We start from the raw sequence: 25665 nt of genomic DNA, 5'->3' as shown, positions 1-25665 counted from the left end.
CAGAACAAGAGATATATCGCTCATCATGAAGGAGTTATGCTTAGGGCACCAACATGGCTAGCGGCAGCACTGCACAGGGCTCTCAAGTTTTGAAGACAGGCAAGAGTAAGAGTTATATAACACAGATGATAGTTGAAGCATTGATTGAATACACATTGCTAATGACTCTTTTCTTTTAGCGTTTTTTTCAGCGTGATAAATACGATATGTGACGGGAGTGTGTGACTTAACACTGAAATGCGTGACTGTCGCATTTTTTCAGGCTGCTCAAATAAGTCTCTTAGGTCTCTCCAGTTGATCCAGGTCATGACGGTGTTTGTCCCGTGACATTGTTTTGTGATAAATCAACCACAACATTAGCGCTGCTGAAAAAATGACGTCACAACTGATCCGACGTTTCCTAAAAAAATAAACAAACAAAAACTCACGAAATCCATGATTTCAAAGCCTTGTCCAGCTGTTTACTGATGTTAGTTATGTTTAGAGAATAGAGAGAGGGAGAGAGAGGAGAGAGAGAAGAGAGAGGAGAGAGAGAGAGAGAGAGAGAAGAGAGAGAAGAGATAGAGAGAGAGAGAGTTCTTATTCCGTTCTATTTAACGGGCTAGTGTAGGATTTGCGTGGCCACACTGAAAAACAAATCATAAGGCCTCTCTGGTATTGTTCAGAGGGCCGGGCCAAATGTGGAGGCGGGCCGTATCTGGCCCGCGGGCCTTAGTTTGAGGACCACTGCTCTTGGCTCTTGATGTCTATCAATATCGCTCATTTCGAAAATGACGTAAGAGGGCAGCGAGGAGGGCAATACGTGGCTGGCATGACGACCCATTAGCCAATCAGAACGCTTGTACTGTTGTTGCTATATAATAATTCATCTTTATTCATAAAGAAAATGTAAGCTAGCGGTCTGATGCTGCCCAGAGGAAAGGCAGGTCGAGGACAGCATCATCAGTGTATTGCTGCTTATGCTTCAACTCTGTCAGAATTTTTTTTTGGCATTGGGTGCCCTTTTTTTTGGTTTGAGCACCTGCCCTCCAAAATGTCTGTGCACGTGCCTGACTCCATTAGTATAGTAACTTCTGGACATAGCAGTGTGCACCTAACCCACTGCCTCACACACCTGGATGATTAATCCCTTTAAACATAACGGTCATTATGCGTAATTAGTCATCTTGTAAAGCATTTTATCCATCCTCAATGTGTTTTTTTATGTTAATGTCTGGAAACGGACACACTGATAAAGGTTTTTAAAAATTAAGAAACAATGTGAGTAAAACAAAGAAAAATTGATATTTTCAGCTTGATTGTCAAACTACTAAAACACAATGTTTGAGTTTGAAACTTATTTTTCTGCTGCTTTATCAGCGTCATCCTGACCACACGGGTTATTATAGGATTGAGTTCCTCTACCTCCACCTAATGGATTAAACGTGTAAGTACAGAGCAGAGAAAGCTGCTACATACACAAACAAATGGCCATGCGGTCATAATATTTCACAAAGAAGAAGAAATAAATGCCACTGGAAGATGGTATCGGACAATGTGATTTAATTCCTTTAAGATTTAAAGATAGATTCATGATCCCTTTAATTGTGTGTTTTGGAAATTGGCCACAGACCCTAATGCGTAAAATGTGTAAAAAAATAAAATAATAATTAACCTTATTTACATCTAACAAATAACTGTTTCTTCTGAAACACATCAATAGTGATCAAAGCTATTAATAAGCAGCTCTCTTAAAAAAAGTATTTTGGGTTGTTAGAGAGGGGCCCGGATATACCTCAAACAGAACACTAGGGTCGATCCAAAAGAGTCAAATGACGTCATGGTTTTCACATTTTCATCAAGGTTTATTAGGGTCCGAGCGACAGACGAAGTCTGACCGAGAGGAACCTATTGAAATTGTTAGGGGTATTATTATTCTTCTTATTTTAGAACATTGGGCATATTGGGGGGGTATCATATCCCAAAACTCACCAAATTTGGCAAGCTTGTCCGGCTTGGTGAAAAGCGCCACCTGTCACCCAGTTTGTTCAAATGACTAGCTTTTATTTTTCCCATGTCCACTTGGACCTGCTCTACAAAAAAGCCTCTCAGGACCCTAAGCTCCGCCTACTTAAATTTCCCGCCATATTTTTTTTGGTGAAAAACACATCAGTGGCGTTTGCTCCGACATACGGGGTCCAATTCAAACCAAACCTATTGGAGATAATGATCATGGAAGCTATATCATCTAAGATCTATCATCTTATTTCAAATATATCATTCTGGTAAGGATCTATGGCCCAGCGAACATTTTAGGGGCGTGTCCTGTTTTGTAATGCTCATAACTTCAACACTATTGGGAAAAAAAAATAACAGACTGTCAGGATATGTGCAGAAGGGAGCCTGGAACATTCACAGCAAATTTCGTGCAATTTAAACCGTAGGGGGCGCTACAATAATTCACCAAAGTTGGCCGTTTTTGGCGTTTTTGGCGTTTTACTTTTCCCCATCGATTATTTCTCCCACAAAACGCCAACAGAATCGGCTAAAAATCAGTTTTATAGAATCTCAAGACTTGAATAATGAACACTGTGAAAAAAAACGGACTTTTCGTCGGTAGGAAATTTACGTTTTTTTACTGCAAATAATTTTTTACTTTCTGTGATTTCTTTATGTTAAAAACTATTGCTTAATCTCATCCAATACTTCCCCAAAAAATCATGTGTGATGCCAGTCAAGGCCTGAACACATTCACATGAAGAAACAAGCACATTTCTTCCAGGAACACCTATTTCTTTCACTTTCACGATAGGCTTGCTTCAATTAGTGCTACGTTTGACCTACATGTATAACGCTGGGTAGGTATATGTAACACAAGTAGACGGAAAGAAAAGTCTCTTGGCACCATGCTCTAAACTGTACCAGATGTCGCCAATATTGATTTCTGTTTCACTCTGTGCAAATCTCCTCTCATTTCCACACAGGTACATTCACCTGCGTTTCATACTCCAGGCCAGCAGGTGGCGGTAATGCACCAAATATATGGATGCAAACTGCTGTTTAGAGAAGAAGAAGAAGAAGCTGGTCTGCAGTCTGCTCCGTCTGAGACGGTAAGCATTTTAAATGTATTACAATGAACTACAATCCAACGATAATTAGTCATGGCAGTCTCTTGTTCACATGACCGCTGTAAAATCCACCATGTTTATCCGGTGCTCTTTCTCCGTGTGTGATTGTCACAGGTTACTCAATGCTAGAGGAGCTCCATGCTCCATTCAAATATATAATTTTTTCTCCTGTTCGTCAGTCTGTATGAACACATAAATACTGTGGATATTTAAACTCTGAACAGAGTCACGGTGTGTCTTTGAATTCTATAAATGTGTTCTGATGAAGCTTGAAGATGCATGCAGTTAATATTCATGTAGCTATTTAACTGCTCCACATCCATTTGAAAGAATAATTACTGTTTACTTTGCATATTACGGCTGTCATACAACATATACTCAATTCATACATGAAGTGTTATTAGAGATTAAACTACCAGCAGCTTATTAAAACTAGGAGTGATGCTTAAGTTTATTACTTCTTCTTGAGCCATTTATTTTAATTCAGAATTCTAATGAGTATATGGTAAATATTATTTACCTACTCTTTAAGAATATTAATACCATTTGGTGTTATTAACCTGTATATTGTTTACGAGATCTGTGTACTTTCATCAGCAATGTTAGAACCAGAGTGTGATGAAGTTTTAATTACATAGTATAATCATATTCTGACTAGAAGGATCTGACATTGAGATGTAAAGTGTGCTCATCAAAATCACTGCACATAGACACACATCAGATGTTGATTGCTGTACTAACCTCCGGTGTCCTGCTGTTCATCTCCTATTGCAGACACTATGGAGATGTTTGGACTGCAGTATAATGAGCATGGTTGCCCCAGTTCCTGTGGACTGGGACCAGACCTCCTCCAGAGCAGTGCATCCACTGCACAGTCATCGTAATGGTGCTCAGTATTAATTATTAATATTATGAAAATATTTGAATTTTATTTTAAGCAAATCTGTAACTTTCTTTAAAAAGAATTATTTTCATGAGATATCACCATGATTTTTGAATGAATTCAATTTAAATATTATTAATATTATGACAATATTTGAATTTTATTTAATTTCTTGTTTATTCTGTTTCTTTATAGGTAAGGAGGATTGTCTTTGTTATGTTATTGTGCTTTGAAGTTTATGAATCATACCAGTATTTGCTTTGCCACCATCATTGTTTCTGCAATTTTGTTTTCCAGATGACGCTGAAGAACCGTTACAAGCCGCTAACACCAGTCTGGTTGAAATGGAGATTGGATGATGCACTGTGCCCAACTAATCATACCTGATCCGATGTGAGGTCAAAGGTCAGGGATGTCTATGTGTCCAGATTGTAATGCACTCCGAGACAAATTTGTAAATTGTGAAAATGGGCTATACAAATAAACTGAATTGAATTGAGACGTCAGTGCACAACTCAAATTTACATGACATGGTCTATACTTCACGGGGGACACACGCGCATGAATATGTTCACGTGGTTAAAGCGCCACCTAGTGGCTGAACTGGACTTTTGTCGAACCAAACCAAACTTGTCGCGCTCGTTATCGCGTCCGGTCGAGAGTCCGACCCGGGGCCGCCCCGGTCGCCGGCGCCGGTCCGGCTCCGCCAGCTCCCCGCGCTTGCGGGTGAGACCCCGTTGACGCTTCTTGTCCGAAACTTGCTAAGGTTACAGCCCGGTCGCGTCCAGTCGGTAGTCCCGCCGGTCTCTGCGCCCGGGTCCTCGGCGCTGGCCCCCGACTGCGGGTGCGCGAGCGAGACCGTTCGACGCTGCTTGCAGCTTTAATTTTTTATTGTAAAGGTGGTTTCTTAGAAAATAGTCATGTGATACAGGTTGCAAGGAAAATCAAGAAAAAAGGCCTGAAAACAGAAAAGAAGTGAAGGCAAGAAAGTCACGAGAACATCGACAGAAAATAGAACTTTGGTGATGACGTTCTTATTTAAAACAGGAAAAAAATAAGATGATAATCATTTTGTAATTTTTTTTTACAGATCGCTCTCATGATGGAAAGGACAATATAGAAAAAAAACGAAGCGGAGTGTGTTGTAACCAAAGGCCCCCGGTAACAGTCTACAGTGCGTAGAGCCTTTTCCAGACCTCAGCACACGCGCCGCGGCCATGAGAGCAACGTGTGTAACGACGACATAAAGCATAATGTCCAAACCAAACAGAGTCATACCGCATGCGTACAGAGGGTCTTTCCCACGAGGGTACACAGCTGACACAACAAGATCAACAGCAGGACAGTATAGAAAGACTAACTTTAACGGTAAAAAACATCTCTAGTCAAACGTAGGGAAAGTGTTTTAGTACTTACATAGTTGTGTCATGTAGACGTGTTGGTTAGATAGGAGATAAAGAGTACATTCATGAGTCTTTAGAGACTTCCTGTGTGAGCGTCTATGTCTTGCAAAAAAAAGAAAATCCTACATTAGATTCCATTCCATTGTTATTTTTTCTCTTCAATTAGGTGACAGTTGGCAACCTAAACTAATCCGTACTAGGGCTGAACGTGGTTTTAAAAGGACTACACTTTTTCATTCTGATGCTCTGCAGTGAGAGGAAACCCCTCTTTGATTTAGTGACATATGAGAGCCTCACATTATGTTCAATTCATAACAATAACAAGAGTAGAAAAAACACTGATACACTTTACAATCAACGCAAAATAGTGTGAAGTAATTGTGGTGATTGGATACATTTGGAGCAAATTATGTTCTGTGAATATTGCATCAGAGATGAGTTGTTATTCTAACAATGATACATATTTAATAGCTCTGGTTGTTTTAATAGCGTACCTTTCTATTGTATGCTCTGTGGATTAATTTGAAGACTTTCCATCGCCCATCTGTGGTGATTGGATACATTTGGTTGTAGTTTTGTGTGTGTTTTTTTGCAGGACACAGACTTTACTCTAATACTTCCGTTGTGGTCTAAAGTAAATGCCAGCACTAGGAACTACATGCCTACAATGGCTTCACTAAACAGCACATTATAATCTCCTCCTCCCCCCGTCCCCCCATCGCCTCTTCTTATCTAAACTCATATCTCCAAAATTGTCAAACTAGCCCCTCCCCCCACACCTCCCCTCCCTGGACACAAATCGCTTCCCTCCCGTCATCTTCATCAAACGAACCCACGTCTTCCCGCCATTCCGCATTTAACCCCCGCCCCCCCTTCCCCGCCCCCTAACAGGGGTGAACGTGACAGGCGCGGATCTCCTTCTGGTTCTTGCAGCCGGCCGCCAGGGCGCCCTTGGCCCTTTTCTTCGCGGCCATGAAGCGCTCCTGGATGCCCCCCTCACCCTGAACGTGGTTTTAAAAGGACTACACGTTTTCATTCTGATGCTCTGCAGTGAGAGGAAACCCCTCTTTGATTTAGTGACATATGAGAGCCTCACATTATGTTCAATTAATAACAATAACAAGAGTAGAAAAAACACTGATACACTTTACAATCAACGCAAAATAGTGTGAAGTAATTGTGGTGATTGGATACATTTGGAGCAAATTATGTTCTGTGAATATTGCATCAGAGATGAGTTGTTATTCTAACAATGATACATATTTAATAGCTCTGGTTGTTTTAATAGCGTACCTTTCTATTGTATGCTCTGTGGATTAATTTGAAGACTTTCCATCCCCCATCTGTAATACATGGGTGACCCCTAGTGTTGGGAACGGGTGGATTACACTGACCAACGGTATTTAAAAATAGTTAAATTAACTTGAGTCCTTTTTCAGCATCAGTATCGGTCAGAAGCTACACAGAAAATGTTGGCCTCCTTACTCATTGCAAAACTACTCTAGTTGTAGTTTTGTGTGTGTTTTTTTGCAGGACACAGACTTTACTCTAATACTTCCGTTGTGGTCTAAAGTAAATGCCAGCACTAGGAACTACATGCCTACAATGGCTTCACTAAACAGCACATTATAATATCCTCCTCCCCCCGTCCCCCCATCGCCTCTTCTTATCTAAACTCATATCTCCAAAATTGTCAAACTAGCCCCTCCCCCCACACCTCCCCTCCCTGGACACAAATCGCTTCCCTCCCGTCATCTTCATCAAACGAACCCACGTCTTCCCGCCATTCCGCATTTAACCCTCCCCCCCCCTTCCCCGCCCCCTAACAGGGGTGAACGTGACAGGCGCGGATCTCCTTCTGGTTCTTGCAGCCGGCCGCCAGGGCGCCCTTGGCCCTTTTCTTCGCGGCCATGAAGCGCTCCTGGATGCCCCCCTCGCATGGCTTGGTGCAGTCCGTCCAGGCGGTCCACGGCCGCATCCTGCAACCTGAAATGCAAGAAGCGTCTCAGCTCGGGGTCAACTGTAGCCCAACTAGCGTCACACACATCGTTCACAAACCCACCTGTCTGCTCCGCCGCCGCCGCCGCCGCCGCGTCTTTTCCCTGTTTGCCCCGCCTCCTTCTCTGTCCTCCTCCTGCACCGCCACCGCCTCCTCCTCCTCCTCCTCCTCCTCCTCCTCTCTCCTCCTTCGCTTTCGTCCGGCACTTCCTGATCTTGCACTTCTTCCTCTGGATGGTCTCGGGGCAAGCCCCGCCCCCGAACTGCGGCTCCAGTTTGACCATACGGGTCCGAATGGTGTGTCCTTTGCCGCAGGACTTGTTGCACTCGGACCACTCGGACCACTCGGAGACCATGCAGTCGACGGCTGGAAAGGAGACGGAGGGAGAAGCAGGATGAAGAAATTCAATTAAATTCAATTCAGTTTATTTGTATAGCCCAATTTCACAAATTACAAATTTGTCTCGGAGTGCTTTACAATCTGTACACATAGACATCCCTGCCCCAAAACCTCACATCGGATCAGGAAAAACTCCAAAATAACCCTTCAGTTTGAAGGAATCAGTTTGTGAAAAGAAGTTCAAATTTAAACTAAAGTGACAAGAAGCCCATTTCTATCATTTCTAAAAGTGCCGTGCTTCGGGTACTTACGGCACTCGGGCAGCATGCACTTCTCCGTCTGCTCCAGCTCCTCGGAGCAGCCCGCGGGATCCGACTTCAGCATCCTCTGGCGCGTTCTCAAGCCCCGCCCACACGTCACGCTGCAGTCGCTCCAGTCGGACCAGGGCGACAGCATGCAGGGGAGGCTATCTGCAAATGAAGCACAGGCAAGCCAGCAGGTATTGCTCCCGTTAGGTGGGCCAATTGTCGCTAATTATCCGGATAAACTCCCAAAACTTCCAAGAAAACGTCATGAAGCTCGACAGCTGATTGGTCCTCACGTGCACTATCTCCCTCATCAGTGTGCTTGTGCACTACAGTGACGTGAGTTGAGCTCAAGTGTATTTATACGCTCATTATTTTGCAGTTTAAAGTCCATGTCCAGCCTTTTATCCTTTTACCATTTGTGTTAAATTGTCATGAGTTAGTTAAGACCAAGAATGCGAGGTCACAGTGACCTTTGAAATCCACATTATAATTAATCGATCCTAAAGTCAAACATGAACGAATATAATACTTATAAGGTGGAACGTACTAAACTGTGAGGTCACATTGACCTTTGACCTTTGAACACCATCATCTATAATCAGTGCCCCTTCAGGGCATTCCTGAGATCCAGGGCGTTTGTAATACAATAGAGCCAAGGACATGAAGGAAAGTCTATTTTTTACTTACGGCATTCTGGCATCATGCATTTCTCCACTTCTGCCACCTCGGTCTTGCACATGGACCCGTCTACGGGGGGCATCTTCACCATGCGCTCACGTCTCCTCATGCCCAAGCCACAGGTGACGCTGCAGGAGTCCCACTCAGCCCACTCAGTCACCACGCAGCTGCTGGGTGCTGTGGAAGAAGACACACAACACACATACACACATTTAGTACTCCGGTGTTTGCTGATGTTCCCGCCAACAAAATGTCCAGTTTGGGGATTGACTGCTAAACTAAGCATGACTAACCGAACGGTGCTCGTTAAATTCAGTTTGCCAGCTTTTATACCCAAACCGCCAGAATAATAATAAAATAAAAATTGGGATATTACTCCATTTAAATGATGTACCCAACTAGATTTCTTTTAATGCACTTACTAAACTATATATAAGGAGCTTGTAGTACCATATTGCCCCACTAGAGAGCTGCGCTCACTAACTGCGGTGCTACTTGTGTTTTCTAGAGTCTTAAAAAGTAGAACGGGAGGCAGAGCCTTTAGTTATCAAGCTCCTCTTTTATGGAACCAGCTTCCAATTTCAGTCCGGGAGGCAGACACAGTCACCTCGTTTAAGAGTAGACTTAAGACTTTCCTCTTTGACAGAGCTTATAGTTCGGGCTGAATCAGGTTCACCTGGTCCAGCCCCTTGAGATGCGGCTATAGGCTTATAGCTGCTGGGGGACATTTAGGATACACTGAGCACTTATTTTTCCTCTTCTTTCTCTACTTATGTATGGATTTACATCTCTCCATCACACATTATTAACTCTGCTTCTTCCCTGACTGATGCCTCCTGCCATGGCCCTGCTGATACGATTTTTTAAAAACTGGGCTTTCTAGTCACGCAGCAATACAATAAAACAAAGGCCTCACAGCATTCGTCGTTGACGACGCACTTCTCCGTCTCCTCCGTCTGGAGCTGGCAGAGCGAGCCGTCCTCAGGATACTGTTTGACGTAGCGCTCTCTAGACCTCATCCCCATCCCACAGGACACGCTGCAGGCCGACCAGCTGATCCACTCCGACATCATACACGTGGATGGCTCTATCCACCGGGGGGGAGAGAAAGACGGATTGAAGAGCATCCCAAGACATTTCAGATCTATTTATCTTTGCCGGTTAATTATTAGAAAACGTTTCTCAGACTTGTACCCCGTGGCAACAGGAAGACTTCTTTTTTTTATGAGGTAGAACGGTTCTCTCACCTGAGGATATTCTTTGTGAAATGAAAAAAAAAAGATATCGTCTGTGACTGTCATGTTGGCCTGGAGCTGTATTTCATATTTAATGTGGATTCACTGAACTCAGATCCATCGTATCTTCTCTCATCCTGGATCCCACGACCGGGCATATGATGTTCTCATTGTTATATTTACTGAGCAGATGTCTTTTTTTCCAAACACATATTTACTGGTGTTCAGGTCAGGGTAAAAGAGAAACGTGTGTTTGGTGTAGTGGTCCATTGTCTTGAGTATAGGTGTGAGAATATCTACTTCAGTGACATGTCATCATTTGATGTTGTTTATCTATCAGAAGCAGCTAAATCTACGCTCGCTTGTAATGCATCCTGGTACGAGGAGGAGAATCCAGTACAGCATGAGGTACCACGGTTACCATGAGCACTAATTGGACATCCACACAACTGCTTTTCTGGAGCTCAGGAAAATATAATGGTTCTTAGTTTCGGGCGATTGAATATTTTATTCGATGTCATGCCAACCCCTAGATGTTACACACTGTTCCTTTCAGTCTTTTTAGTTGGAAGTCCCAATGGAAAATAATGGGAACTAAATGTATTTTTTGGGCACATTAGGCTCACGTGGACCTGGACCTGGAAGTTGTGATTCCATGGTTCGGCCACTAGGGACAGTCTTCCTCCACTCCGCACTCCCTCACGTCTGTTTCAATCGCTTCAAAGTTACCACTTTCATAAAAAAAAGCTCCTCCTCAGAATCGCCCTTGGCTCTCTTTTTAATAAGGCAAGTTGCCTGAAGGACAGTCCACCTCACAGCGGGGGGGCCTGAGGGAGTGAAAGTCACTATGTGTGACCCCCTGGCTGCTCTATCAGCTGAAAAGTGAAATGCAGCTTCTCTGGCTCCTGAACGCATCATCTCACTCTTCCGGTAAGCTCTGGTTGCCAGCTCAACAGCGAGCATGACTTCTTCTTCTCTCCCTCCCGCTCCCTCTTGCTCAGTGTGTCTCATGTATAGTTATCCCCCTGCCTCCCTTAATGATAACGATACATGCAACAAGTGTAGTTTATTTGCTAGGTTGGAGGCAGGTCTAAGTGGGTTAGATGCACGGCTCCGCGCTATCGAAGCTCAGACAGCTATGCTAGTTAGCCCGCCCTCTCCCGTAGTCGGCGCGAGCTACAGTCAGCTGTTAGCTGTGCCCGCGGTAACCGTGCAGCGGATGGTTGGGTAACTGTTCGCAGGGTAGTAAGTCTACACAGAAGCCGCTGTGCACCAACCACTTCACGTTTGAACCAGTTTTCCTGCTCAGCGACACACCGCTGAGGAACACACCCTGGTTATCGGGAGCTCTATAGTCAGGAGCGTGAAAATAGCGAAGCCACGGACCAGAGTCGTGTGCCCCCGGGGGCCAGAGCGGGCGACGTGGAGTCTTGTTTGAAGCTGCTGGCTAAGGATAAGCGGAGATACAGTCAGATTGTAATACACGCGGTGGTAATGACACCGAGCCCGTCGATCGGAAGTCACTAAAATTAATGTGGAATCGGTGTGTGCTTATGCCAAGGCGTTGTCGGACACCGTAATTTTCTCTGGCCCTCTCCCAAATTTGCAGACAGACGAATTGTATAGCGAATGTCGTCTTTCAACCGCTGGCTGTCGGTGGTGCCCAGCGAATAATGTGGGCTACGTAGACAACTGGAAGACTTTCTGGGAAAACCTGATCTGATGAGGAGGCGGCATTCATCCCACGTTGGACGGAGCGTCTCATTTCTGCGAATATGACCAAGTTGATCACGGACTTAATCTATGACAACCCAGGGTTCAGATCAGGAACCGGGAGCAGAGTTGTAGTTTAACACCCTTCTCTGCTCTTCCATTCGAGCAGTTACCCACCCTTGACTTTAGAGTAGAGACTGTGTCTGTCCCACGGCCACTTCAATTAAATAAATCAAAAGTAAGCAGAAGAGGTGCCGTACACAATAACCTTATACAAGTTAACACAATTATTTCAGCAGTGCAACAAAATAGGTCTATTAAATGTGGTCTCCTAAATATTCGATCTCTGTCATCTAAAGCTGTGTTACTGAATGATTTAATATCAGATAATCACATTGATTTATGTTGCCTAACTGAAACCTGGCTGAGCCATGAAGAATATGTCTGCCTGAATGAATCGACTCCTCCAAGTCATATTAATACTCACATTCCTCGAGGCACCGGTCGAGGAGGTGGAGTAGCAGCCATCTTTGAATCGAGCCTATTAATTAATCCTCAACCAAAATTACACTACACCTCATTTGAAAGCCTTGTTCTTAGTCTTTCACATCCAACCTGGAAAACACTACAGCCAATTCGATTTGTGATTCTGTACCGGCCACCAGGTCCATATTCAGAGTTTATATCTGAATTCTCAGAATTTATATCAAGTTTGGTTCTTAAAACCGATAAAGTTATTATTGTTGGAGATTTTAATATCCATGTGGATGTTGATAATGATTGCCTTAGTGCTGCATTCATCTCCTTGTTGGACTCGATTGGCTTCTGTCAGAGTACAGAAACCCACTCACAGCTTTGGCCACGCTTGATCTTGTTCTTACTTATGGCGTTGACATTGAGCATCTGAGCGTCTTCCCACAGAATCCTCTTCTGTCAGACCACAACCTCATAACTTTTGAATTTATACTACGGGTGTACTCCGTTAGTCAAAAGTTTCTACACTAGATGTCTAACTGATAGTGCTGTAGCTAAATTTAAAGCGATTCCTTCTGTATTTGATTCGATACCACGTCTCAATATAACAGAGGACTCCTGGTCTAACTTTAGTCCGTCCCAGATTGATCATCTTGTTGACAGTGCCATAGGCTCTCTGAGAATGACACTGGACTCGATAGCCCCTCTGAAGAAGAAGACAGTGAGGAAGGAGGTTTGCTCCTGGTATAACCCTCAGACCCGCAAACTGAAGCAAGCGTCACGAAAGCTTGAGCATATGGCGTTCAACTAATCTCGAAGAATCCCGCTTAGTTTGGCGAGATAGTCTTAAAACATATAAGAAGGCCCTCCGTAATGCCAGAGCAGCCTATTACTCATCAATAATAGAAAAAATAAAAACAACCCCAGGTTTCTCTTCAGCACTGTAGCCAGGCTGACAGAGAGTCACAGCTCTGTGGGCCGAGCATTCCTATAAACCTTAGTGGTAATGACTTTATGAACTTCTTTAATGAAAAGATTTTAACTATTAGGGACAAGATTAATAATCTCTTGCCCATAACCAGTGCCAATCTGTCCTCAAGTGGAATGGCCTTGGAAACCGCTGTATGCCCTGGTGTATATTTGGAGGATTTTCTCCTATCAACCGTGACCAATTATTTTCAACGGTTTCTACTTGAACACGTCTACCTGTCTCTTGGACCCCATCCGGCGAGGCTGCTTAAAGACGTTTTGCCTTTAATTGGCGGCTCTCTATTAGATATTATCAATGTGTCTCTGCTAACAGGCCACGTACCACACTCCTTCAAGGTGGCTGTTATTAAACCTCTCCTGAAGAAGCCCACTCTGGATCCAGAGGTATTGGCTAACTACAGACCGATCTCTAACCTCCCTTCCTCTCCAAGATCCTTGAGAAAGTGGTGCAAATCAGTTGTGCGCCTTTCTACATCATAATAGTTTATTTGAGAAATCTCAATCAGGCTTTAGAAAACACCACAGCACCGAGGCGGCACTGGTGAAAATTACAAATGACCTCTTAATGGCAGCAGATAAAGGACTCCTCTCTGTCCTGGTCTTGTTAGACCTTAGTGCTGCATTCGACACCATTGACCATGACATCCTGTTACAGAGACTGGAGCAGTCGATTGGCATTTCAGGCACGGCACTAATTTGGTTTAAATCCTATTTATCAGATCGATCTCAGTTTGTATTTGTAAGCGATGGCGCTCGATAACCACCAACGTTAATCACGGAGTTCCACAAGGTTCTGTGCTTGGACCAATTTTATTTACCTTATACATGCTTCCTTTGGGCAATATTATCAGGAAACACTCCATAAACTTTCATTGTTATGCAGATGACACTCAACTATATTTATCGATAAAACCAGAGGAGAGCAACCAACTCTGTAAAATTCAAGCATGTCTTAAAGACATAAAAACATGGATGACCTGCAACTTCTTGATGTTAAACTCAGACAAAACCGAAGTAATTTTAATCGGCCCTGAGCACCTCAGAGATCAATTATCTGGTGATGTGGATTCTGTAGACGGCATTGCCCTGGCATCCAACACCACTGTAAAGAATCTTGGCGTTATCTTTGATCGGGACTTGTCCTTTAACTCCCACGTAAAGCAAATCTCAAGGACTGCATTCTTTCATCTCGTAATATTTCAAAAATCAGGCACATCTTGTCTCAAAAGATGCAGAAAAATTGGTTCACGCGTCGTTACTTGAGACTGGATTACTGCAACTCCTTATTAGCAGGCTGCTCTAATAAATCTCTTAGGTCCCTCCAGTTGATCCAGAATGCTGCAGCTCGTGTTCTCACTAAAACTAAGAAAGAGATCACATCACTCCTGCACTAGCTGCTCTGCACTGGCTCCCAGTAAAATCAAGAATCACTTTTAAAATTCTTCTCTTAACCTACAAAGCCTTGATTGGTGATGCTCCATCATATCTTAAGGAGCTTGTCGTACCATATTGCCCCACTAGAGAGCTCGCTCACTAAATGCGGGACTACTTGTAGTTCCTAGAGTCTTAAAAGTAGAATGGGAGCCAGAGCCTTTGGTTATCAAGCTCCTCTTTTATGGAACCAGCTTCCAATTTCAGTCCGGGAGGCAGACACAGTCACCTCGTTTAAGAGTAGACTTAAGACCTTCCTCTTTGACAGAGCTTATAGTTAGGGCTGAATCAGGTTTGCCCTGGTCCAGCCCCTTGATATGCTGCTATAGGCTTATAGCTGCCGGGGGGCGTTTTAGGATGCACTGAGTACCTATCTCCTCTTTTTTCTCTCCTTAAGGATGAATTTTCATCTCTCAATCACACGTTACTAACTCTGCTTTCTCACCGGAAGTCCTTTTGACTTTACGACTCATGGGGTCATCGGACCCTATGAGGCGGCATAGATCTATCTGCCTGATGGATCGTCTGGGTCGTGGAATTCCTGCTCATGACTACGCCACTGTCCTGTTGAGACTCCCTCCTCCTCCCCACCGCCATCTGCCTGATGGATCGTGGAGGTCTCCATCGTGGAATATGCCTACTATGAACTATTCATACACTCTGTCATATTCATTGAATGTATTTTAACTCTAAATCTGTCCTTCTGTACACATTACATCTATTGCATCTGTCCATCCTAGGAGAGGGATCCTCCTCTGTTGCTCTCCTGCAGGTTTCTTCCCTTTTTTTCCCCCCTGAAGGGTTATTTGGGAGTTTTTCCTGGTCCGATGTGAGGTTTTGGGGCAGGGATGTCTATGTGTACAGATTGTAAAGCACTCCGAGACAAATTTGTAATTTGTGAAATTGGGCTATACAAATAAACTGAATTGAATTGAATTGAACTAGGCTCCACATGGGTGTACTTTATCACTATTAGCCGGCTCCGACGCCGCGAGATCTCCCTATCCCTCACTTACGGAGAGTCTGCCGGGCCCTTTGATGCCGTCACAGTAAACACCTCTTCTGAGAGAGCGGAGGAGGGGTGGGCGGGCTGCTGCTGCAAAGACTGATGGGGAGTCGAATCGATGAACCGAACCGTGGAAATGAAGTTGCATTGAGAAATCACCCGAGAGCGCCATTGCTTACCTGGCTGCGGCCAAACAAAGCACAACTGAGGCGTGGTGTTGATAAAAGATAAGGGTATCTCCGAACTCCAACGAGGCCTCCAGAGATTCAAAGTGATCAACCAATCTGTGGAGCGCGGAATTTTCAATCTTGCTAACGGCGTTCTCAATGAAAACAAAAGGAAGGCACTACGGAGCAAGAAGCCATTGCTGTCAGATATATATCGATAACAACGGGTGAGTGTGTGTGTGTGTGTGTGTGTGAAGCACAGTCAGCCTTGGACAGTCTAAGTTCCACTCAACCGATGATTGATAGCATTTGTTTGTTGTTCCAAACTGACAACTAGAAATTTGGGTTTGGTTTATGGGTGCGTTTGTTTCGTGGCGGGACATCAAACTAACATCTTAGGAAATCAGTGTGAAAAGTTTCAGGAAAAAGTACAAGTTCAGCGATATCTCTGCTTATTAGTTGTTGCTCGTGTCTTGGCATCAACACTTTGTTTGTGCAGCTTAATGAACGCAATAACCCTCGAGTCTTAAAGCGTGTATCAAATGTGGATGCCTGGTAGAGACACATATTTCAGCTGCAACGTGTTGTTATTCTGAACTTGAGTAACCTGACGAACACATAAGAGCATTCAATATTTAAGATTTATATTAACAAGTCCCATCACCCCCACCAGAACAACGTGACGGGTCAAGTTCTTTCAAGTCAAAAGACAAACAAACACATTTAATTATTGCAGTCGGCATCCCGGAATGCAGGAGGGCGCTCGGCGCCACCAGCCGCTCCACACAATGTGCCATGTTTCCGTGAAGTAATCGGGGTACACAAATCTGTGTGATGAGAGATTTGTATTTTGATCTGACAGATCCTCTCGATGTAACCACAGCTGCTGCTAGGTGTGTGTGTGGGCTTCACTGAGTTTCCCGGCTTTATCCCCCGGCTCCATCTGTTTCACCCGTTCTCTTCAGGCACCCGCCGCATAATCCTTCACAACAACGATCCCAATAGTCGCGCAATGGCCACACAACACAATTCCACTGGGCCGTGAAATATAAGCGAGGCGGCAGCTTTGTGTTCCCACCGGCGGATCAGCAAAATGAACCATCCACTTTGGGTTTGAGTCACGACGAGATAAATACCGGAGCTTTAATCTGCTTATTATTTTGAGGGCTCGCTGAGCAAAGGAAAACGAGAATTACAAGCAAAAAAAAAATATGTTTTAATGCCAATTTGTGCGGAGAAGACAATGATACCAGCGTGTTTATATTCATACAATTCTTGTTTTTTTAGCATAGAGTTCAAACAGTTCAGGAGTGTACATAAAAACAAAGTTGATGTTTACTGTGAAAATACATTAAGTATGGGTGTGTAACTGTGGTCCATCGGAGCTCCTGCAATTCCAATTATGAAATATATAATGTCATGAAGACACATTTTTTTGTTATAGTTGTTTCTCTGGGATGAACTAATAAGAAAGCGCTCTGTCTGTGTGACGGCGGAACGTTTGTAAGACGTTCGGATATAACTGGTGGACGTGTGTTTGGCGGACACCGAACACAACTGAAAGATTGGACTCCATGTCTGTAGAAATATCCGACAATAACCCGACTCCTGCCGACACCGCCGAGCTTCAGAGAGCTGTGTGTGATCAAACACTCGCTCTCAGCGGTTTCCCTGTTATGAGAAATACTTTCAATATACGACTGTTTTCATTTTAAAAAACGGGTGAAATACACAGCTGTCTCCAGCTCTGTATGGGGTCGAAGCTCGTGCAGAGGATACTATTAAAAACAGGACAATGGAGGATATTTGGTAAGCCACTAATTATGTCAGGGCTGCAAACATTTTCAATTTAGAATGGTATTCACTGAGATTATGGATGTAAATGTGCCCAGTCGCATCTGATTTGCATGAAATCTTTTGTCTGCAGGAAAATAAATGATGTCCTGCTCATAAAGCTGCTTGGGTATTCACAACGCTATAGGAAGGTGTGTGATCATATATGCATACATATAAATACTGTATATTCCTGTTTTATTTTTTTTATATCAAAACATATATTGCAGAGAAAAACAAATATTGCAATATCTGTTTTTTCCCCAATGTTGTGCAGCTCTAAGTCATCCTGTTTAAAGAATGAACCGCTACGATCCGTAGATAGCGTTGCTGACCGACCATCATGCAGTATTTTCAGTGTTTCAGTCACTTCGGTTACTGCTGGACGAATAACTATTATCTCCATAAATTTCACAAGTGGTAATGCTCATGAGTGTAAGACGGCTTCCCATTGTTGGCCCTTTGCAGAGGGAACTAGAATGGGCACTCGGTAGAGCGCATACCTCCTCTTCTCCTGGGCTTCTCCTCTCTCTCCCTGTCTTGTCTTCCTCACTCCTGCTTGGCTTCTCTCGCTCTGTCTCTCTCACTCATCAACTCGATTCCCTGATCAACTGGTCCCTCAACGCATCATCTGGACACCTGGGTCTTCTCAGACAGAAGCTTGCTCAACTGAATTGACAACCGTCTGGCCGGACTGCCCGTCCTGTCTGGGACGTCTGCTGGCACGTGTGTAGGTCGGTGGTGGAGGAGGACTCGTGGAGGACGATAGCATCATCGGAGGAACTTATGACACAGGGTTTTCAACTTTGGTTGATTTTTGGCTATCGTTTGGATTTGGCGGACTGGTTTAGAAAAAAGCCGCAAAACCCCTCAAATTAAAAAAACGAAATTGGATCGATTGAATTTTTTGATCGGGAAGTGGTGGAATAGCAGGTGCGAAATGGAGATGTAGCTGCTGGAAGACAAAACCACCTATCTTTAACCAGACCTCTCCTATCCATTGAACTCTCCTCGAAGGCCGTTACTGGAACAACAACTCCCTGAAGATCGCTGAAACTCCCCCTCTCTCCTAACTTCAGACACCTACAGACACTTTTTTTGTTTTTCTTTTGAAGCCATTCCAGGGGCCACTCCATGGCGCGGACTGAGAACTTTGATCTTTTGGAACTTGGGTTGTGGTGGTTGTGGGAGGACAATAATGGTATTTACCGACACATAATACTACCAACACTGATCCCACCCCACTCCGCCCCATCCCCACGCCCCGCTTTTTACCCCACGGACCACGGGCCAGTGGCGGCGCTGCTGAGTTGGCGCTGGCTGCTGCTTGTGCGTGCGGGTGTCTGCCCCAATGGATGGGCTTAGATCTTAGATCACCCAGTTGTTGATTACCCTCCCTCTACCTGTTGCAAGTTATGTCTAAAATGTATGTGCTTATATGTATGTGTGTTTTTTTCCTTTTTCACATTGTACTCCTCTCGGGGCATAGCGGGGTGGGTTTTTTTTTTTCTTCTTCTCCCCCTCATGTTGTGCTAAAATCTTTTCCACCCTTTCTTGTAATTTCGATGCTTTTGTACCTGTACTCTGGCAAACGACAAATAAATATATCATCATCATCATCATCATCATCATCATACCTTCGCATATCACAAGATTGGGCATTGGATTATGAAAATGTTGGCATTAGTTGCATGCCAATTGTATTGACCGTGCTATGGTAAAAAGAAGATTTTGACCTTTTCATGACCTTGACCTTTGACCCAATTGATCCCAAAATCTAATCAAATGGTCCCCGGATAATAACCAATCATCCCACCAAATGTCATGCGATTCAAGAAGATGTTGACCTTTTCATGACCATGACCTTGACCTTTGACCCAATCGATCCCAAAATCTAATCAAATGGTCCCCGGATAATAACCAATCATCCCACCAAATTTCATGCGATTCGGTTTAATACTTTTTGTGTTATGCGAGTAACACGCATATATATAAATAAATACATAAATACACGGCGATCAAAACATAACCTTCCGCATTTTCAATGCGAAGGTAATTAAAGAGCAGTTACATTTGATGTAACGAGTGCAATACTCTCCCACCTCGGAGGGGGTACAGTTGTTAATCTACCTACAATTCCCCAGTAGGCGCAGTGATTAACAACTGTACACCCTCCGACCTCTACTTCTCATAAGGCCACTGAACTGTATCTCCGTGTGTGTGTTTACCGTCAATGCTGCATCCCGGCCCCATGCAGGGCTGGAAATCTTGGGTGCGGGGACATGGCACGCTGAGGTCCAGCTGGGCCTTCAGCATCCTCTGCCTCATCCTGCGTCCCTTCTCGCACGTCGCGCTGCTACAGGCCGACCACGGAGACCAGCCCGAGTAGATGCACGTCTCTGGTGTGTCATCTGAAAGAGAAACACGGGTCGTTAACAAGGAGAAAGAGACAAAGCGATAGGTCCGTTGGGCTGACGCCGATTTTTTAACATCGTACCCACAGGTGATTACTGAAGGTGCTGGACCACAAGAGGCCACACAGTGGTGACCTCCGAGGGGAGGGAGAGGAGCGTGTGATTTGTGAATGTCTCGCCCCAATTATCAGCGGAAGCTGGAGCGCCAAGAAGTAGTAGGGGTTCAATTATAAGTGCTCTGAGAGCCAGAGAAAATGAGAGAGAGAGAGAGAGAGACTATATCGTGGGGCTTCGGGGACGAACCTTGAGCGGGGGAGCAATTCTCCCGGATAACGTGGAATGACAGAGGAGGAAGAGGGAACAAAGGAGCCACAGAGAGGAAGGGAAGAAGAAGTGAAAGCAGCGAGGCTCCGCGGCGGGACCGGCCTCGTCTCCGTAGTGTCATCTCACAAAAGAGGAGACGGAAGGCGGCAGAGAACGAGAGGACGGGCCAGAGAGCAAGAGAGGAGGGAAAGGAGCAAATGGTCTATGACTGACCGAGGGAAGACATTTATTAGGCGACGGGAGATTCTTGTTAAGAAATTCTGCAGCGTGGGCAAAATGCCGCGCCCTTCTGGAGGCCACTTAAAATGGGCCCAAAGAGCCCGATGTACCACACAAACACGTCGTGCACTGGTCCCTCTTGTTTAGCCCGTCTGCTGGTTAACAAGCAGTCAGGGGACGGCTCATTTCACGGGGTTAAGGTCACAGAGCTGATACCGGTTGGTGCGAGAAAAGAACTCATGTTGGAATCAAGTGTTTCTACCTCTTTACCTCTGTTTTCTGCATTGTTTCGCACTTTCAAACATGTGGTTAACTTTGTAAATTCAAGCAAAAGAATAACAATTCGTTGGTAACATGGTTATGCTTCTTAAAAACATGGTAGATAGATATGTTTGTTCACTAATTTAGGTTACGCACATAACTTCAAATAAGTAAACGTTGACTTTCTATTTCACACGGGACATGAACAGAGGTCTCCCGGGGAAAGTCTGGACGTTTTGTTTGACACTCTTCCCCATGCAGACTTCAGCGGAGTATGATTATAAATGTTTTTGTGAAATGTAAAAAACAAACGGAGAAAATAGTATTCGTACTTTATGATGTAGTTTGGTTGTATGGGAACGTTCGTTTGATTGGTTGACAAGTCATTCATGAAAAGTTGTATACATCTTAAACAAATAATACAACATAATTTAAATGACACATATTTCCCATAAATGATTTTCCTTGCTTTAGTTAAGAGGTGTGGACATTGTAGCTAAACTAATGGAATACTATAACAGTGAACATTGTGTCCTTGTTATGTTTTTAAAAATCATGGACTGGGCAGTTTTACTTTGAAAGGTGAATTTAAATACAAAATAATTGTAGACGTGGTTGCAAATATCCTAAATGTTATTCTCTGTTGTGGTCTCTCTACGTATCCCGCCATAACAGCAAAAGAGAAAGTGAGATGGAAAGATAAACTAGGTTCCTTCTTTCATTGTGGTTATTTACTAAATTACAGATAAAACTCTCAGGTAGCGGCCGCAAACAGTTTTCGTATGCAGCACTGCTGAAACATCTTTGTCCAAGAGTGACAGGATCTGTGATGCATGGCGGAATATAAAGTGTGTTTAATACGGGACGGGAATCGCTGTCTTGAGTGTTCTGCTACTTGACCTGAGCCCATCTGTGCCTCTATTTAAACCCGTTGTGTCTGTAATGAGCTATGTGTGTGTGTCCTGGAGCATTACATGCACATAAATCCCCGCTCAGTCTGTAAGTGGATAATAGTTCACGTGAATGTTTTGCAAACACAGAGTGAATTGAAGAGTTCAAAGAACATAAAGGAATGCAATATCACGTAATGACAGGGTCGGTAGAAAACACTCTGTCAAGCCCTTCAAGCGAATCCATTGTATCTTGTGTGGGTTATTACCTGAGGAACTGTAACCAGTAAAAGGTGTGTTTATAGAAATTAAATGGGAGTAAAAAGACGTTTTCCAACCAAATGAACATCGCAGGATGGACAGAGCTGCGGCGATTTTTAGATATGTATCGTTGCCACTGCGACCGTTGAAGCGGGCTAACTTCCGACGTCAACAACTTAATAGAAAACACATTGCTATCGCCAGATGAGGGCTAATTTTGTTGGGCTAATTTTTCTGTAACCAGGGTAATATTAAAGCGTGGGGAAATGAACAAGCTAGCTAGCTAGCTAGATAACTTGCGGCCAGTTCGCGAGCAAATTCCACCACGCTTTCATGCTACACCGGCGACGGAAAATAAGCTGAACAGCGGGCCGGTGGGTCCGACGGTCCCTCCGTCTCACTCCTTGGCGCTCCCCGGAGAAGGAGAGGCTATCTAGCCGGTGATCCGTCTCCGGGGCTGCGTCCCATGTGGTTTCTGCGGGTGTGTGCATTTACTGTACCTTCCTCCTTCTCCTCCTGTCCAATATCAGCCACGATGTCGTCTATGGTGTCCGGGACCACGTTGCACTGCTCACCCTGAAACGCACAGGGAAAACTCATCGAAGATTCATCCAAAGCTCCTCCCGAAATACTTGTATTATTACACTGTTATCTCACTAGATGATCACTAGATCACCATTGGCTGTGTATGTGTATGTGCCCTCTGAGGCAAACGTGTAATTTGTGAGAATGGGCTATACAAAATGAACTGAATTGAATTGAATTAAAAATGGTATTTCAAGAGTTCTGTTTTGTGATGGAATTGCAATTATTTTCTGAGGTAATTGTGATCAACAGAGTGCAGTCACGGAAAAAAGTCTTGTTTCAGCATGAAAACTATCAGTAAGTAAGCATAATGTATACTTCTTTTCATTATCAGACATTTCTCCCACATATTCATTTTCCATGATAACAAAACACAATAAAGTCACCTGTGTAGGTTATTAACATGATGCTTAACTGTGGCTATGGCAACATGGTTGTAGATCATTGGACACTTTGTAAAAAGTTAATACGAGCATACCTATTTTTACATACTGCATCGTACCTTTCTAGCAATGCGCTCCACTACCAGCCTGGCCACAGGGGTAATTGCCCCTCCCGCGGGGTCGTAGAACGGGCTCTGGGGGTGGTCCAAACTGGTCAAGGGTCGAATCTTCTCCTGAGGAATGGTGGGCTTGTTCGGTGACTGAAAAAAAAGAACAAAAAAGGGGGGAATGAGCAAACAAGTACAATATTCAAAGGTTAAAGCTGCTATACTCTCACAAATAACAATCGCCAGACTGCCCTTAGCTCTGCACACCGCTTTAACACTTTTCAGCTCATTGTTTTGAATTTGCCGCCTGCAACTTCACAGTCTTGGTTCAGTCTTACTGCCCTCATCAGCGCTGTTTTTCAGCTACTAAGGGCTGTTTTAGGTAAAGAAGCCGAAGTAAATACTGACAGACACGGTTTGAGATATTTCCCACTGGAGACCAAAACAAAGTTTAATGTTGTAAAAAATAATGTTGCTCCTTGACAGCTTAATATGTAAATATAATGCCATGTCTCTAACACAGTTGTCATAATATCTTAAAACTATAAGGTGATAATATGTCAAAGCTGTGCTCACAGCTGGTTGAGTTGCCCCCCGGCAGCCACAAAAAACAACTGATTAAAGTTAATAAAAAATATCGCTATCGGAACTAGTCGAGACCCCAGTGTCCATTCTGAAAAACAAGCGCAAATAATAAGATGCTACCTTTGAAGATGACAATGATTTGAAGGGAGCGTATTCCCCACCTTCCCACATTAGAATTGAGCAAATGGTCGCTTGGAGTTGGAATGGTTGGTGTCCTAGAGGAAAACATCTGCTCTTGTACCGTATACTGAATATGATATATGACCCGAGGGAGGGCGGTCTGTGTCTTCCACTCAACAATGGTAAAAGTATTCAAAGTTAAACAGACACAATTTAGGACGTGGGAATTATTTGTGGGACAAGAATACTAATCCAATACCAAGCGTACAATGTCTGTGCAAGAGAACAACAGGGTTTCTCTCGAGGGGAAGGGAACAGTAGAGCGGCAGTCATTTAAGTAAGCAAGCAAGAATGAATAAAATGTAATAAAACTATAATGGCTGCCTTGATTTTATACTTCAGTCTGACCAAAACGGGTGAGATAGGTAGGTGTCAAGAGCCCTGAAGAGTCACCATCAGCCATCTGGTGCGGGGCCTCTTTTCTTCTCCTTTCCTTCACATGAATCATTCTCTTTGTTCTCACAGGTCAACTCAGTGTGGTTTGAAGTTTCAAAACCGACTTAACATACGCAGGAGTAGTGAATGAGACAAAAAGAAGGAAGACATCCAAGGCGGAAGTATGAGAAGGAGATATGGATTTCCAATCTCATCTCTGGCAACGTTGATGATTCCCTTTGTAGTTACTGAAAGTATCTTCTCTGACTTTTTGGTTGAAAAAGTACAGAGGACATCCATCACATCATGCGGGAGACATTTGCACACCACACATTTTGTGTCTGCAAGCAGAAAGAAGTCTTTGCTTTGTGAAAGGTAGAAGAAGAAAGACTTGTACTTCCATGACTCTGCCCGTAGGTGGCAATGATTCAATGTCTGCTGTAATATAGCACCTCATGCATTATCTAGTGGTAAATGGACACAGTGTGTTTTCAGGGAACACTTTCCAGAGTAATGGTCCATTATATGCTTGGAAACTGTAGTTTAAAAAGACCATTCAGCACCAGTAAACCTAGCGCACTGTTTAAGCAATGCTTGAGCCACATAGTTGTGTTGTACTTTGTTACATTTTACATAATGACTGATTCACATACATGTAGCACAGTGCACATTACTGGAGTGAACTTTGTCATATCCATTCATGTTAATACAGATTGCCCTTTTTCTTCCATAAAGTGAGTTTTGTGATTATTTGACGGCTCTGACTTGACTGCAAAGTGGATTCCTGCCACACCTTTTGAAACCTTTGGAATTATTACTCAGCTCACAAATCAGCCATTTATGTCAATCGTGAGAGGGAGGAAATGCTGATGTTTGAATATCTTCAGTTTTGAAGATGTGACTCAACTGCCTTAATTATTGTCCCGACAACATGTCATAACTTGTAATACACATACAAACACATGTTGATAGCGTAGATATATTCTCCCAAAATAAGAGTTCTCTCGGAAGAGGGGGACTTTGCCTCTCCATGACACATAAGTACAGTCAGCAACATCCCAAAAGGAAGCACAGGGGATGAATTAAGTCAGACAACCCAAAACCATAATGCCTGCGGCTAGGGATGGGCATCGAGAACCGGTTCTGTTTTAGAACCGGTTCCCTGTGAACCGATTGTTTGGGATCGTCAGCCAAATTCTTTAACGGTTCTGCTAACGGTCCTCTGTGGCGTTGCGCATGAGCAATTTTTTTTGGTTTCTTCTTCAGACTGCAGCAAACATGGCAATTAGGCAGAAGCGTTCTAAAGTTTGGCTCTATTTCACACGACAAAATGACAACTACGCCAATTGTAACATGTGTAAAAAGTCTATTCCGTCGAAGGGAGGAAATACAACAAATATGAATAAGCATTTGAACACAGCATGGAATTAAATGACAGGAATGTCATGTGTTCGATGCAGCAGCAGCTCAGCTTCATCTCTTTCTGTCCAAGGTAAACTCCTCAAAAGTGATCAC

At 43.8% G+C, this 25665-nt stretch overlaps 1 protein-coding gene across 1 annotated transcript in view; it reads right to left on the bottom strand.

Annotated features, from left to right (window-relative positions):
* Window positions 1-7215: 7215 nt before the first annotated feature.
* LOC130194988 (spondin-1-like) overlaps window positions 7216-25665 on the bottom strand; it is a 98205-nt gene continuing 79755 nt past the window's right edge. The window contains exons 9-16 of the mRNA XM_056416214.1: window positions 23023-23163; window positions 22436-22511; window positions 19795-19977; window positions 9634-9804; window positions 8727-8894; window positions 8043-8201; window positions 7456-7758; window positions 7216-7379 (exon numbers count right to left, since the gene is read on the bottom strand). Of these exons, the coding sequence (XP_056272189.1) occupies window positions 7216-7379; window positions 7456-7758; window positions 8043-8201; window positions 8727-8894; window positions 9634-9804; window positions 19795-19977; window positions 22436-22511; window positions 23023-23163 (1365 nt within the window). The remainder of the gene's footprint in view (window positions 7380-7455; window positions 7759-8042; window positions 8202-8726; window positions 8895-9633; window positions 9805-19794; window positions 19978-22435; window positions 22512-23022; window positions 23164-25665) is intronic.

The sequence above is a fragment of the Pseudoliparis swirei genome, chromosome 6 (assembly GCF_029220125.1).
Source record: "Pseudoliparis swirei isolate HS2019 ecotype Mariana Trench chromosome 6, NWPU_hadal_v1, whole genome shotgun sequence".
Lineage (NCBI taxonomy): Eukaryota > Metazoa > Chordata > Actinopteri > Perciformes > Liparidae > Pseudoliparis > Pseudoliparis swirei.
The sequence above is the reverse complement of the archived record's forward strand: the minus strand, read 5'-3'. Positions and strand labels throughout refer to the sequence as shown.